At 31.6% G+C, this 14,408-nt stretch overlaps 1 protein-coding gene and 1 long non-coding RNA gene across 2 annotated transcripts; one reads left to right on the top strand and one right to left on the bottom strand.

Annotated features, from left to right (window-relative positions):
- Positions 1-1,982: 1,982 nt before the first annotated feature.
- LOC139894475 (E3 ubiquitin-protein ligase SINA-like 7) lies at positions 1,983-11,463 on the bottom strand. Its single transcript, XM_071877797.1, has 2 exons — positions 10,908-11,463; positions 1,983-2,778 (listed from the first exon to the last, which is right to left on the bottom strand). Exons 1-2 carry the CDS (start codon positions 11,442-11,444, stop codon positions 2,116-2,118), a joined length of 1,200 nt encoding a protein of 399 aa, XP_071733898.1. The 5' UTR covers positions 11,445-11,463; the 3' UTR covers positions 1,983-2,115.
- Positions 9,846-10,469, top strand: LOC139894476 (uncharacterized). Its single transcript, XR_011775028.1, has 3 exons — positions 9,846-9,890; positions 9,987-10,083; positions 10,177-10,469. It is a non-coding gene; the product is annotated as an uncharacterized lncRNA (long non-coding RNA).
- Positions 11,464-14,408: the final 2,945 nt, after the last annotated feature.

The following is a 14,408-nucleotide window of genomic DNA, read 5'->3' on the forward strand; positions in this document are numbered from 1 at the left end:
GGGCTGCTATAATTAACGGCTAGGGCTTAACCTAGATTAAAAAAAAATAGCAGCAGCAGATCGAACTGATCTGTAACAGCAGCAGCAGCAGACTCGGTCTGTAATAGCAGCAACAGACCTGATGCAATCGGCTAGTGTTTAGAACCTGGCTCTAGATACCAGTTGTTAGGAGATAACCTGCGAAAATAATCACACACACACAATAGCCGAAAAAGAATAAAACACAGAAAAATAATAAAGACCCAAGAATTATAGTGGTTCAGTTTCGATGTGAAACTTACATCCACTTTGGAACTAGAGAGTATTTTATTAATTTTGGAGGTGATAATTTACAAGTACAATGAGAGAGTATTTATAGAAGAAAAGGATTAAGCAAAACCCTAATCTAAGTAACCCTAAAATCGGCCCAAACAAATTAGGGCTGGCCAAACCCTAACTTGGTCATCAAGTAATCTGCCGATTAAAGAAGCCTACACCTCAACAGCAAGTTTGTTACTGTCGGATTATCACGCCTTTCCTCTTTGAACATCTAAGGCGCAACCCCTGTATTCGTTTATATATATATATCATTTTGAACAGCCACATTATCACGCCTTTCCTCTTTGAACGTCCATATTCTCGCCAGTCACCCCTATATATCATGTTGAAATGACAAGATATTGTGTGGGATTGTCGGAGTTGGAACATTTCTTTCAATTGAAGATTCGTATTTAGTATGGAATATAATATAATATAATATAATAATTATAATAATTATAATAATTCTAGTATTAAGTAACTAAGACAGACTAATATGGGAAAACGTCCCTAAATTCACGTGTTCAAACCTAATGGAGCGTAATTTGAATAATTATCGTGGCCCTTTTTCAACAGATGAGATTAAGATGTCTAAATAGTTATCAATACAATACAATGTGACCCTTCTTCAGTAGATGAGATTTAGATGAAATGCATTATGTACTATCTCAACGATGTTTTTATCTTGCTAATTCACCTATTTCGTGAATTTATCTAATTGCTCCTGATCATGAGAAATTAAAACACATAGTGTTCTCTATAGAATTGTGTAGCGGACTAGCGGTCAGAGTCTACTCAATATTCAAATTATGATTACGTTCATCAGCTGTATTACTTTGTGTGGCTTCAAATTACGAAACTGATGATTTTTTTCACGATAATATTGTAAATTGAGAGTAAATGTTCTAGATACACTAATGCATCTCATCATCATCTCAAATTCTTGTCCATCATAGATAGTTTAAACACTACTCCGTATTAAGGTAGAACCAATGTTCAGGTGACACCAAAAACATCCAAAAGTTTCGAAAACCTCCTGTTGAAACATGCCCAATACATATTTTTAAGACATTACAAGGTGCTTGGAGTTTAGAAGTGGAAATTCGGATATTAGTAGACTTTTCATCATCATGTTACAAAATATTCTGAAAAATCATTACTTTGTATTACGAGTGCAATACATTTCCCTCTTAAAAAGGATAAACTCATTTCAAAACATGACATAGCTACGACTGCTAGATGCTATAATGACAAATAATGCATATGCAGAGAACAGGGGCATGAAGAGGTTACAAATAAGGGTATGGGGCCAATTGGTTAATTCAGGAAGGATTAGGTAACTAGACCTTGACTATTCATGGTTAAGCAAAAACAAGACCATAAACCTACTAATTTGAATTGATCACAAGTCGACTAGGCACTAACATATGACTCAATCAGTCAAACTACATACGGACTACCTTCACATGCCCTGCGACTCTGCGAGTAACATACTTGAAATCTTGGTTTATTTCTTTAACATTTGCTACTAACTAACTTTCTATCATCTTCCAAATTAACTTAACTTACTGACACTTTTTATAGTTAACCCGCATCACCCAGCAATTAAGCCTACCTTTAGCCTTGGTTAAAAACCGATCATCAGAACCAAAAATAACACCATTCATCTAATGAGATACCATAACTGAAAATGAATTTTAAATACTAAATTTAAAAGTTATTCAGCCACAACTTAAAGAAAAGTAGAAAACAACAAGTTTGCATTACATGTAACTACTACAACAAGAATAAAACAACACTTACCAGACAAGACGTCGTTCATACAGATGACTCAGCTTTCTTTATGCGGACACCTAGCGACAGAACTCCATTGGAGAGCGAGAAGTTAGACGGGACCGTTAAAATATATTTTTTGGGTGTATTGTCAGACCACTTTGTATACATCTCTGGCACACATTGCAACGATAAAATTGCCTCCATTTTTTTAGCAGTCAGATGACACACAAAAGATGTTTTTAACGAACTTGGACCAACACAATCAACACTGAAAGAGCGCCCGTGTTCTTTAACTTCATGATTGAGAATAAAAATAACACTTTCGTTTTGTTCTTGAAGAAACATGTGTTTGCTAGTACGTTGTATAGAAAGAGTGAAGGTTGTGTTGTAGGTGAAACGGGTAATTGAGTCAGCATGTTGTTTGCCGAAGTGAAAATAGAGGTTTTCGGAAGAAGAAGCAAAGGGACAAGATGGGTGAGGACAAAAGCATTTGACGTAGGGACACGTTTGTTCGTGCTCGTCTTTTTTGCTGTAATTCATAGTTTTATAGCAACCATACGGAGCGTTTTTGCATGATATTTTGACTGATTCGATGACCTTTTCGATAGCTCGACATCGGTTATAACCAATTGGCAAGTAGCAAGAAGGACATTTTCTCTTTATCTTTGAGCAGCATGAATTGCAGGCTATATGGCCATTCTCACACTACAATGACATAAAAATAAAAATTAATTGTCATCATGTACATGTAATTAGTGACACGATAAAGGAATTAAATTGCATTGTACTCCGTAATGTTTTACCAATATCATCACTCTTCTGCTTATCTGTTAGACTATTATATGATGTTGCTTCCATTTAAACTAGGATGTTTACCATTCGGGAGAAAACACAAAGATGGATTGTCGTGAATTAGAGAATTTTTTTTTTAAAAATAACACTATATGTTTGTACAAAGATGTTTAAATTAGAGAGAGTTACTCATAACTGCAAACACAACATACCCTTTGATATCATTGTCTAAAGAAAATAAGAAAGTAACCTCAAAATATTAGTAGAAAACAGAGAGTTCCCCACATGGTTTCTATTTGTTGCTTACTAATGCTCCCTAGGGTCCCATGTTGAACTTTCATATCTATAGGAAAAAACAGAGAGAGACAAATATGAACTAAAAACTAAAGATAATCAGTAATGTTATTAGCAGCTTCCTTGAATCGAGATAATCAAAACTATGGACGCTAACTCATTGAATGAGACTCCTGCTGCAGTTTACAATGACGATAATGCTCACATAAAATACCAGAAGGATTCATCGGATCAGAATGACAGAGTGGAATCATGAAGTACATGTTGCAGTGTTCAAAATCATAAGAAAATTAAAGTATCAACAAATCATCCCTCAACAAGAACACGAATTACGATTCGAAGGTAAAATTAAGATTTAATTATAAGAAAAATGACTTATATGTTTTAACTACTGTACTAACTTGATTATTAATCAACTATTTAAGTGTAATTTAAAGAATATTATAAGACCTTTATTTAAAGTGCTTTGTATACATAGGGGATGTTTTGTGAATGATCTTTATGCATCGAGGTCATTATTACAAAAACTTTTAGTTATTTTTTAATTTCAGTTCCTTCTTACTTACTCCGTATATTCTTGGATCCTTCTCATTTCGTATGTTTCCTTCTTTGTTTGTTTCCCTTTGATCACAAAATCTAACTACATAAAATCATTCAATAGACTTCCGTTTAACTCTAGACGAATAGGGATTTCCTTACTCTTCTTTTTCTTTCCCTTCGTGAAATAACTATTTGAAGAATCGTTACTATATTCAACAAGTTTATTTTAATTAATCAAATTCATTTATATTTTTCAAAGATGAGGACAGAGAACTCAAATTAGGAATTTAAGCTTGAATGTTGAAGTCAAGCCGAATGCAGTTTAGGTTGGTTCAGTTCAATCTTGATTCACTTAACTTTTGAGTTACCTACTAAAATAGCTTCAACTAAAAATACTTGAATTGAAGAACCCAAAATCCGACCTGATAAACACCTCGGATTGTTCTCCGCCCATACTCCCTAGTGCATACCCGCTCCCGCATTCTAAGATCCTCACAGAGAATGCATCGGGCAATCAAAGATTCAATATCTTTCAGGTATCCAAATACATTAATTACAAAAAGGTCACAGCACGAAAAAAACAAAAAAATACATCTTCTAATGCAGTAATGTTATAATTTTAATACTTTATATGGCATATATTTTACTAATTATGAAAGAAGATACTAATATGAAGGAAGAAAGAAGAGATTAAATTCTTATTCAAGAATGGTGTATTTATCTTGTACATATTGATGCATATTTATACTACAAATAGTGTTACATATTTGACTTTTGTGAATTATATAAAATTGTTAGCCACCATTTCTTGACTTCTACTTCAATAATTGATGTATTATAACACTCCCCCTTGGATGACAATTTTAGTAGCGAACAACTTGTACTGCCTCATTAAAAACCTTGCTAAAGAAAAACCCAGTGGGATAAAAACTTTAGCTAAGGGAAAAAGAGTGCAGTATAAGGTTGACTCCCCCTCAAGTAGACATCATTGAGTCCTCACATCTTTTGAACTTGACTCATGCCAATATTGTGAACGTGTGTTCTGGAAATAGCAGTTGACAGTGTTTTGGTATAAAGATCAGCAGAGTTGTTGATTGAACGTATCTCATTTCAATCTGGTTGGCCTTAATGAGATTTTGAGTGTATGAGAAGAATCTAGGAGGTATGTGTTTTGTTCGGTCACTTTTGATATACCCTTCTTTCATCTGTGCTATGCAAGCTGCATTATCTTCATAGATAGTTGTTGGACTTTTATTGCGTTCTAGTCCACAAGAATCATTAATGAGTTGTGTCATTGATCTCAACCAAAAAAAAAAAAAAAAACATTCCCGAGTGGCTTCATGTAATGCAATCACTTCGGCATAATTTGATGATGTTGCAACAAGTGTTTGTTTTTGAGAACGCCATGATTTTGTGGTAACTCCATTTAGGAATACATATCGAGTTTGAGATTTATCTTTATGAGGATTTGATGAATGACCTGTATCTGCATAATCAACCAAATCTTGTTTTGATTCGTTAGAATAAAATAATCCTAAATCAGTAGTTCCTCGAAGGTATCGAGATATGTGTTTGATCTCATTCCAGTATCTTTTGGTGGGAACTGAGCTGAACCTTGCCAACAAATTAACTGCAAAAGAAATGTCAGGTCTTGTACAATTTGTAAGATACATAAGAGCCCCAATTTTACTAAAATATGGAACTTCTCAACCAAGAAGATCTTCATGATCTTCTAGAGGATGAAATGGATCAGTATCAATATTGAGATCTAACAACCATAGAAATACTTAATGGTTTTTGTCTTGTCCATATTAAAACGTTTTAAAAACTTTTCGGTGTAAGTTGTTTGATGTACAAGTAAAACATTAGGCATATGCTCAATTTGTAATCCAAGGTAATACTGATCTCTTTATTTGTTTCATAAACAACTTACAATCACATATCCAGACATTGTTTTCTAAGTAAGAACACATGTGCAAATAAGATTATTTGTATACACTTTTCTTATCAAGTAGTCATTTAATCGGTTATACCACATACTTCCCGATTGTATAGACCCATAAAAATCTTTGTAATTTAATAGAATACATTCCCTTGGGTTTTGCATTAGATGCTTATGATACCTTAAACCCTTCAGGTATATTCATGTATATCACTATCAAGTGATCCATACAGATAAGTAGTTACAACATCCATGAGATGCATTTAAGTAACTACCAGGTTGATTAAGTATCTAATAACTAATTGTATCCATAGGAGGATAAGTTTTCCTCATAATTCATTTCCGGTCTTTGTGGGAAATCTTGAGTTACAAGTCTAGTTTTGTCTTGTAACTTCATTTGCACATTTCTTTTTCGGATAAAAATTCATTTGTATCTCATACGTTTCACATCTTTAAAAGTGATAACGATTGATCCGAAAACTTTTCTTTTATCGAGCGATTCTAATTCAGCTCGTATTGCTCCTTTCCATTGAGCTCAGTCATGTCTATTTTGACACTCAATGACAAATTTGGTTCTAGATCATCATCTTTATTCATGATGTCATTATATGAAAAATTCTCATCAATATTCTTTAAAAGTGATAACGATTGATCCGAAAACTTTTCTTTTATCGAGCGATTCTAATTCAGCTCGTATTGCTCCTTTCCATTGAGCTCAGTCATGTCTATTTTGACACTCAATGACAAATTTGGTTCTAGATCATCATCTTTATTCATGATGTCATTATATGAAAAATTATCATCAATATTCTTTAAAAGTGATAACGATTGATCCGAAAACTTTTCTTTTATCGAGCGATTCTAATTCAGCTCGTATTGCTCCTTTCCATTGAGCTCAGTCATGTCTATTTTGACACTCAATGACAAATTTGGTTCTAGATCATCATCTTTAAACATGATGTCATTATATGAAAAATTCTCATCAATATTTTTTTTATTCCGTTTCAGTTCTATAATATTGCATAGTTTATTGCAATTTCTGTATTTATTATCAATATCCTCTGCAGAAGGAGTATTGATATTTGGTTCTTATTGAACACTTTATTTTACCTCATTATCAGCTGATTTTCTTTTAGAGAATTTTTATCTTCGGAACCAATTGATCTTCCACGTTTCATGCGTGGCAAAGACTCAAGAGTGACATTATTGCCAGCTTTTGGAATTTCAATTCGAGCTGGAGCATTTACTGCTATTATATATGATTTAGTCACTCTTTTTGTATCTTTAAATGCATCACGTAATCGATTTGCAAGTTATTGCATATGCATTATTTTTGAACTTTCGTTTCGCATTCTTTTGTGCGAGTATCAAGATACCTTGATTGATGTTCACATCATGAAACATCATTTTATTTATTTTTTTTTTTCATTTCTCCCCCTAATCTAGGGAACAATTTTTCATTAAAATAATAATCAGTAAAACGTGCTGTAAAAACATCACCCGTCATGGGTTCAATATATCTTATGATTGAAGATGTTTCATATCCAACATATATTTCCATCCTTCTTTGAGAAACCATTTGTTGTGGTGGTGTAATTAAAAATACACTGCACAACTAAATGTTCTAAGATGGAAAATATTTGGCTCTTGACCAAAATTAAGTTGGTAATGGAGAATATTTATGACTTGCACTTGGTTTAATGCGAATTAATGTCGCATCATGTAAATTTACATGTCCCCATATAAATATTGAGAGTTTTGTACTCATTTCCAATTGTCTAATTATTAGCTGCAAGCGTTTATCTATTGATTCAGCTAAACCAATTTTGTGTATGCACATGAGCAACTGGATGTTCAACAACAATCCCTGTAGACATATAATAATCATTAAATGCTTGAGATGTTAACTCACCAACATTATCAAGTCTCATCCTTTTTAATGGTGTAATCAGAATAATGTGTTCTCAATTTAATAATTTGTGCAAGAAACTTTGCAAATGCCATATTACGGCTTGATAACACACAAACATGAGACCATCCGCTAGATGCGTCTATTAGAACCATGAAATATCAAAATGGTCCACATGATGGATGAATTGGTCCATATATATAACCTTGAATTCATTCAAGAAACATTGGTGATTCTTTCTCGATATTCTTTTCATTAATCACTATATGTGCTTTTCATTAATCACCATATGTACTTTTCATTAATCACCATATGTACTTTTCATTAATCACCATATATACTTTTCATTAGTCACCATATGTGCTTTTCATCATATGCGTTGCGGTGCTACATAGATATTTCTCATTTCCGACTATCATTGACTGATAATCATATTCATTATAATATATATCAGAGAAACTTAACAAATTTCTCTTTGATTTAGGAGAAAAACAAGACATTGTTTATCAGAAAATTCGTACCATTTGGTAATATGAATTTTTGCTCTTTCCGTTCCTTGTATCAAGTTTGCAAGACCTGATATAGCATTTATAATTCCTTCATTTGATTTAAATCAATGAAATATTTCTTAGATTTGATCATAGTGTGTATGTTACCACTATCCGCAATACATAGATCTCTATCATCTAATTGATATTGTATTTCAGCAAGATTAAAACTTCAAATAAGATAAGTAAATAATGAGTAAATATTTCATCAAGATAATCAAATATTATTAGCTGCAAACAAGTTACAATCCGCACTACATAAATGATAACACCTAATAAACATATATTTGGATGGAGTTTTAGTTGTATTAGTTAACCTCTATTATTTGCATAATTTTTTTTAATAAAGGTTACGGAGTACTATATAAGACTTAATAACATACATGGTCTTTATTTTTCCAACTATATAAACTCCAGTCCTTTGAAGCATATATATAGAGTTAGTTTCTAATCTAGACACCATAGTTAAATGGTTATCTAGGTAATAGCCAATCAAAAACTATAGTTCTTAGACTAGAATACTAGTAATACACATTTTCGGACGAAAACCCGAACCTAATATCTAACAAACAGCAACAACATGCCGTCTAATCTTAACTTTTCTGGCCAATTTATATACTCGTAAATTATTACTCAAGAATAAAGTACCACTCTACCAAGATATTCACGTCAAAACGTCACCTTTTATTAAAAAAAAATTCTAAGACGATATACAGAGTAATTTTTTTCTTTATTAGTGTGTCTTATACTCTTATACCATTACCGAAACCATTCTCTATCAGATTATATGGATATTATAATTGAAATTTATATATAAACTATGTACGTTCTAGCAAAGAGTTTTATTGAAATATATTATATTATATCATATATTATATGTTATAAAATGATTATAAATTATACAGTAACTATTAACATTAACTAATTCCTTATTGTTATTACAGTAATTTTTAAGTTTTTTCAACCAAGATATAAAGTAAATAAGGACTAAAATTAATTAAGTTAAATGTGTTTTGATCGGAATATTAATTTTGAAAAAGTTATCTCCAACCAATAACATTATTGAACACACGTTACAAATTATCTTAAAAGCTAACTAAAGATGATCAAAAGTAAAAGTGATTGATATCTTTAAATAAATCTCTATATATCTTAATCATCTACTACGGAGTATATTAGTTATCAATACCTTATATTTTATAGGGAATTATTAATAATGATAATCATCAATAACAAATGATGCTAGCATATGGTCTTGACCACATGTTGTACGTGGATTTGCACATGCCAACCAATTATTATCACTTTGCAAAGTTGTGGAACCCAACGGTTAACCAAAAATCAACACAATCCCGTAATTTTCGTTACTTTAGTATCATATCATTTTTCAAATTAGTTTCAATAATAATCTACACTAGTATGATGGTGCTAGCAATGGACCCTACCAAGTACTAATCAGAAAAATAAAAATTGCATTATAGAGTGAGAAAAATAATTGAGGCCTACTACAAATATGTATTCATATTATATATATATAGACACACATATGTATGTAAAAGGAGAGGATAGAAGATACTCTCACACACAAAACACTTACGTCCTGTTTCTATTTTTATTTCTTAGTTCATTTAGTAAAATTATATCGTAAACAAGTATTGCACAGGAATTTCTAATTCAAGTTTCAACCATTTGAAGATCATGGAAATGCAAATACAGTCAAATCGCTTAATGTACAAATTATAATGCAAAAAGGTACAAGCCTAACAAAGCACAAGACTGTCGGCAGTAACATGTAAGCGAAAAAGACAAGTTACTGAATATATAATTATTTTGATTTTAAATATATAACAATTATTGTGGATATCTTGTTTTGAAAAAATTTTTATAGTCGAAGGCTTTTTCTTTGACTTCGAAGGTAGTTACAAACTAGTATGGAGTAATAATTTAACAAATCGCAAGAACACTACATACAATTAATATTCCAGGTACGGATTCTTGCTTCAATCTTATATTCTTTTGATTCGTATATAAAATGATTTTCTTATTAATTAATTAAGTCAAATGTAAATTAAATGAAGTCAACAACCTTTTGGAATACCTGATGAGTATAACTCAGTAGTGGAAGAACACAAGCTGATAAATTCTTGATCAGAAGACACATCAGAGTTTTCAAGATCTTCCGGCAGTTTCAATTATGGAGGATGGTGACCGACGAGAGCTCTTCGTGCTGATAACGTGTTATAATTTTAATACTTTATATGGCATATATTTTACTAATTATGAAAGAAGATACTAATATGAAGGAAGAAAGAAGAGATTAAATTCTTATTCAAGAATGGTGTATTTATCTTGTACATATTGATGCATATTTATACTACAAATAGTGTTACATATTTGACTTTTGTGAATTATATAAAATTGTTAGCCACCATTTCTTGACTTCTACTTCAATAATTGATGTATTATAACAAGTAATGCTTAGTAACACCCATTTTCCCCCTATTCCTTCATCACTATGCGCATCTTGTGGTAGCGCAATTACTTGCATAATCTAAACCATTAACCCTTCCCTTTCTTATGAAATAAGTTACAAAGACCACTTAAAACCTAGGCATTCAATACATTAACTTATGACTCAAAATATGTACAGATTACCATCAAATGTATTGTATTAAGTTATGCATAACACATAAATTAGGCCTATACACATCAGTGATTCATAACAAATCAACTAATCTACAATATTATCATTCATCAGTTAACAACAATTCAATCAAAACACATAAATAAACAGAGATATAAATAGTACCTGGAAAACAGGACTGCACAAAGGATCATAACAAATCGGACAATCCAATACATCAGGATCAGTCAACACAACCTGTAACTCTTCTTTTGCATTATTAAACGCATTCGAATCAGTATCCATCCTTCTCGGTATTGGTATCTGTTGATATGGCAGTTTTAAACCCTCGGTAGATGATGTCGCCGTCGTCATCACCACCGGTGGCGTACGATTTTGCACCTCCGGTACCGGTACATTCACCGCCTCCGCTGTTTCACCATCACTGTAATCATCAGCCTCGAATCCGTCATCATCCGCCATTTCATCATCTTCATCACATTCAGAACCTTCTGAATCTGATTCTTCTTCTTCTTCTTCTTCTTCTGTTACAATACGCGATTGAGACGCCGGTTCGCTGAATCGCGGCCTTTTTATAACAATTGGACATGAGTCATCATCGCTACAGTCATCAATCGAGAATCGCGTCATCGGAGTCGCAGCAGTTTCAACTCTTTGTTGGTTGATATTTTGATTATCCATTGATCGGTGGTGTTGGTTCATACTTTATCCATTTTTTCATTCAAACGTATTGTTGTTGTTATTACATTATTTTAATTTTGATTTTAATTTAATTTTAATTTTAATACATAAACAAATAAAAATAAATAAACACTCACTAATTTAACCCTAATTTTTCGATCGAATTTACACATATGTATATGTGTATTTATAAAAAGTTCTAGATTTGGAAATTTAAAATTCATAAATAATACTCTCGCGTCTCAAATTTATTGTCTTATATATTAACTGAAACGACCCGTGAAATCACGGGTTTGTTTTCATGAAACAGTTTAATGATATGTTTTAGATATTAAGTGAATGTAAATGCTAAAGTCATTTAGTTTAATGAGCCGTGGAACCACGAATTCCGACTAAGAAACTTGTCGTTTTTACAAACATATTGATGTACTTAACTTGGTCAAAATAAATGAACTACATACATTCTCCCATTTCTCTCTTCTTATTTACATAACAACTACTATTTTCTTTGTCATAAAAACCTACATTATAACCTTTTATTGAGACATACGATTCGCATACATATATAACGTAATTAACCCTATAAAGAGATATATTATAAAATTAAATGTTAATATTTTCATTAAATACAATTAATTATTTTAATGACATCCTCGAGGGTTAAAATTTCTCTCTTTATTTTTGAATTTTTATAAATTTGAATAATCCTTATTAATAACATCATTAAAATAATTAATAAGATTTTATTTTAATTCAAAATTATTTAGGTTAATGACATCACCCACCATGCTTAGAATTTTTTTTTTCTTTTTTCTTTTTAATTTTTTTTACAATGGAAAAACATTTAATGATGTATCATTTTAGAAATTTAATAGAAAGTATAGATAGAGGTCTTTCTGTCAATTTTAACATTAAATTATTTTTAATATGTTACATAATACATAATACTCGTTAGAAAAAAATGATTAACTAAAGAAGAGAAAAGAATAGATTAACCAAAGAAAAGAAAAAAAAAATATTAGAATAGAATAGATCAAAATGCACAACTCTTTCGTAAGTTGGCTCACTCACTTAACTAATCGAATCCAACGTAACACTTTCTGATTCGCAATGAACTCGATGTGACAACAAGCACATCACCCGATACAACTATAACCTAGGAATCAATAAAAGATTCCTTATTTATCCCGAATCTACCCCAACCATGTCACGTTTCCTCCGTTCGGTACTCGTCATGTCATGCTTGATGTCAAGATACACTTTCGTAATAATGGTGATCGGTCACTATTACAAATGCGTACCTTACCATTTTCACATGGTCACGCAAAGTACTTTACTCAGACTGACGCAACATTCACACCAAATAACATGCGATAACTCCTGGTACCCGAATGACCAAAGTCCATACCGCGAACTTGATCACTCAAAACCGTCAAACATTCGAATCTCTCCAATAGATACATCCCTAGGACACCGCATCACATAGATATCTGTATATATATACACCTATATACAATGTAATAATAAATGTACATAAGTACACCGCACAACGAGTCAACCTACAACCTAGGTGATTATCACCAAAACAATGTCCGGGTTCACCTACTTACATTTGTAGTGACCCGAACTTTTCCATGTTTATATATATATATTAAATGAAATTGTTATTTACATGATTAAGTGTTTCCAACATGTTAAGTAATCAAACTTGTTAAGACTTGATTAATTGAAATAGGTTTCATATAGACAATTGACCACCCAAGTTGACCGGTGATTCACGAACGTTAAAACTTGTAAAAACTATACGATGACATATATATGGTTATATATATAGTTAACATGATTTTATTATAAGTAAGTATCTCATTAGGTATTTTAACAATGAGTTATATACATAAAAATGAGACTATTAATTTAAGAAACTCGAAAACGATATATATAACGATTATCATTATAACAACGTCTTACTAGGTACATATGTGATAATGCTAAAAACGAACATATATTTCATAGCATTATTCCTCAAGAAAGACAAGCTTTTAGTTGCAATTGTTCTATTTACAAGTGATATTCGTTTAAATAATAAAAGGTGAAGACAGAAGACAGATTCGACGATTTGAAGACGCAAACGACCAAAAAGCTCAAAAGAACAAAAGACAATCAAAAAGGTTCCAATTATTGATAAGAAACGTCTCGAAATCACAAGAGTACAAGATTCAAAACGCAAAGTACAAGATATTAAATTGTACGCGAGGACGTTCGAAAATCCGGAACCGGGACCAGAGTCAACTCTTAACGCTCGACGCAACGGACTAAAAATTACAAGTTAACTATGTATATAAATATAATATAATATATAATTAATTATATTAATTATATATATATTATATATATATATATATTAAAAACCGTCGGCAGCAAGAAACTCCAAGGGTGTGAGCTGTAAATACATCTCCGCGACTCGCGGAGTTTTAAGGGCATTTTGCCGCGAGTCGCGGAGCCCCAATTTTCAACTCTGGCTATAAAGCCAACCGAATTCTGATCAAATTTCATCATCTTTTTTCTTCCTCTTCATACGTAAAATTAATATTTATATTTATAATTTATATTTTAATTTTAATTATAATTCTAATAATAAGGGTATGTTAGCGAATGTTGTAAGGGTGTAAGTCGAAATTCTGTCCGTGTAACACTACGCTATTTTTAATCATTGTAAGTTATGTTCAACCTTTTTATATTAATGTCTCGTAGCTAAGTTATTATTATGCTTATTTAAAACGAAGTAATCATGATGTTGGGCTAATTACTAAAATTGGGTAATTGGGCTTTGTACCATAATTGGGGTTTGGACAAAAGAACGACACTTGTGGAAATTAGACTATGGGCTATTAATGGGCTTTATATTTGTTTAACTAAATGAAAGTTTGTTAATGTTAATATAAAGATTTACAATTGGGCGTCCCTATAAACTACCATATACACTCA

The sequence above is a fragment of the Rutidosis leptorrhynchoides genome, chromosome 2, assembly GCF_046630445.1.
Source record: "Rutidosis leptorrhynchoides isolate AG116_Rl617_1_P2 chromosome 2, CSIRO_AGI_Rlap_v1, whole genome shotgun sequence".
Classification (NCBI taxonomy): domain Eukaryota; kingdom Viridiplantae; phylum Streptophyta; class Magnoliopsida; order Asterales; family Asteraceae; genus Rutidosis; species Rutidosis leptorrhynchoides.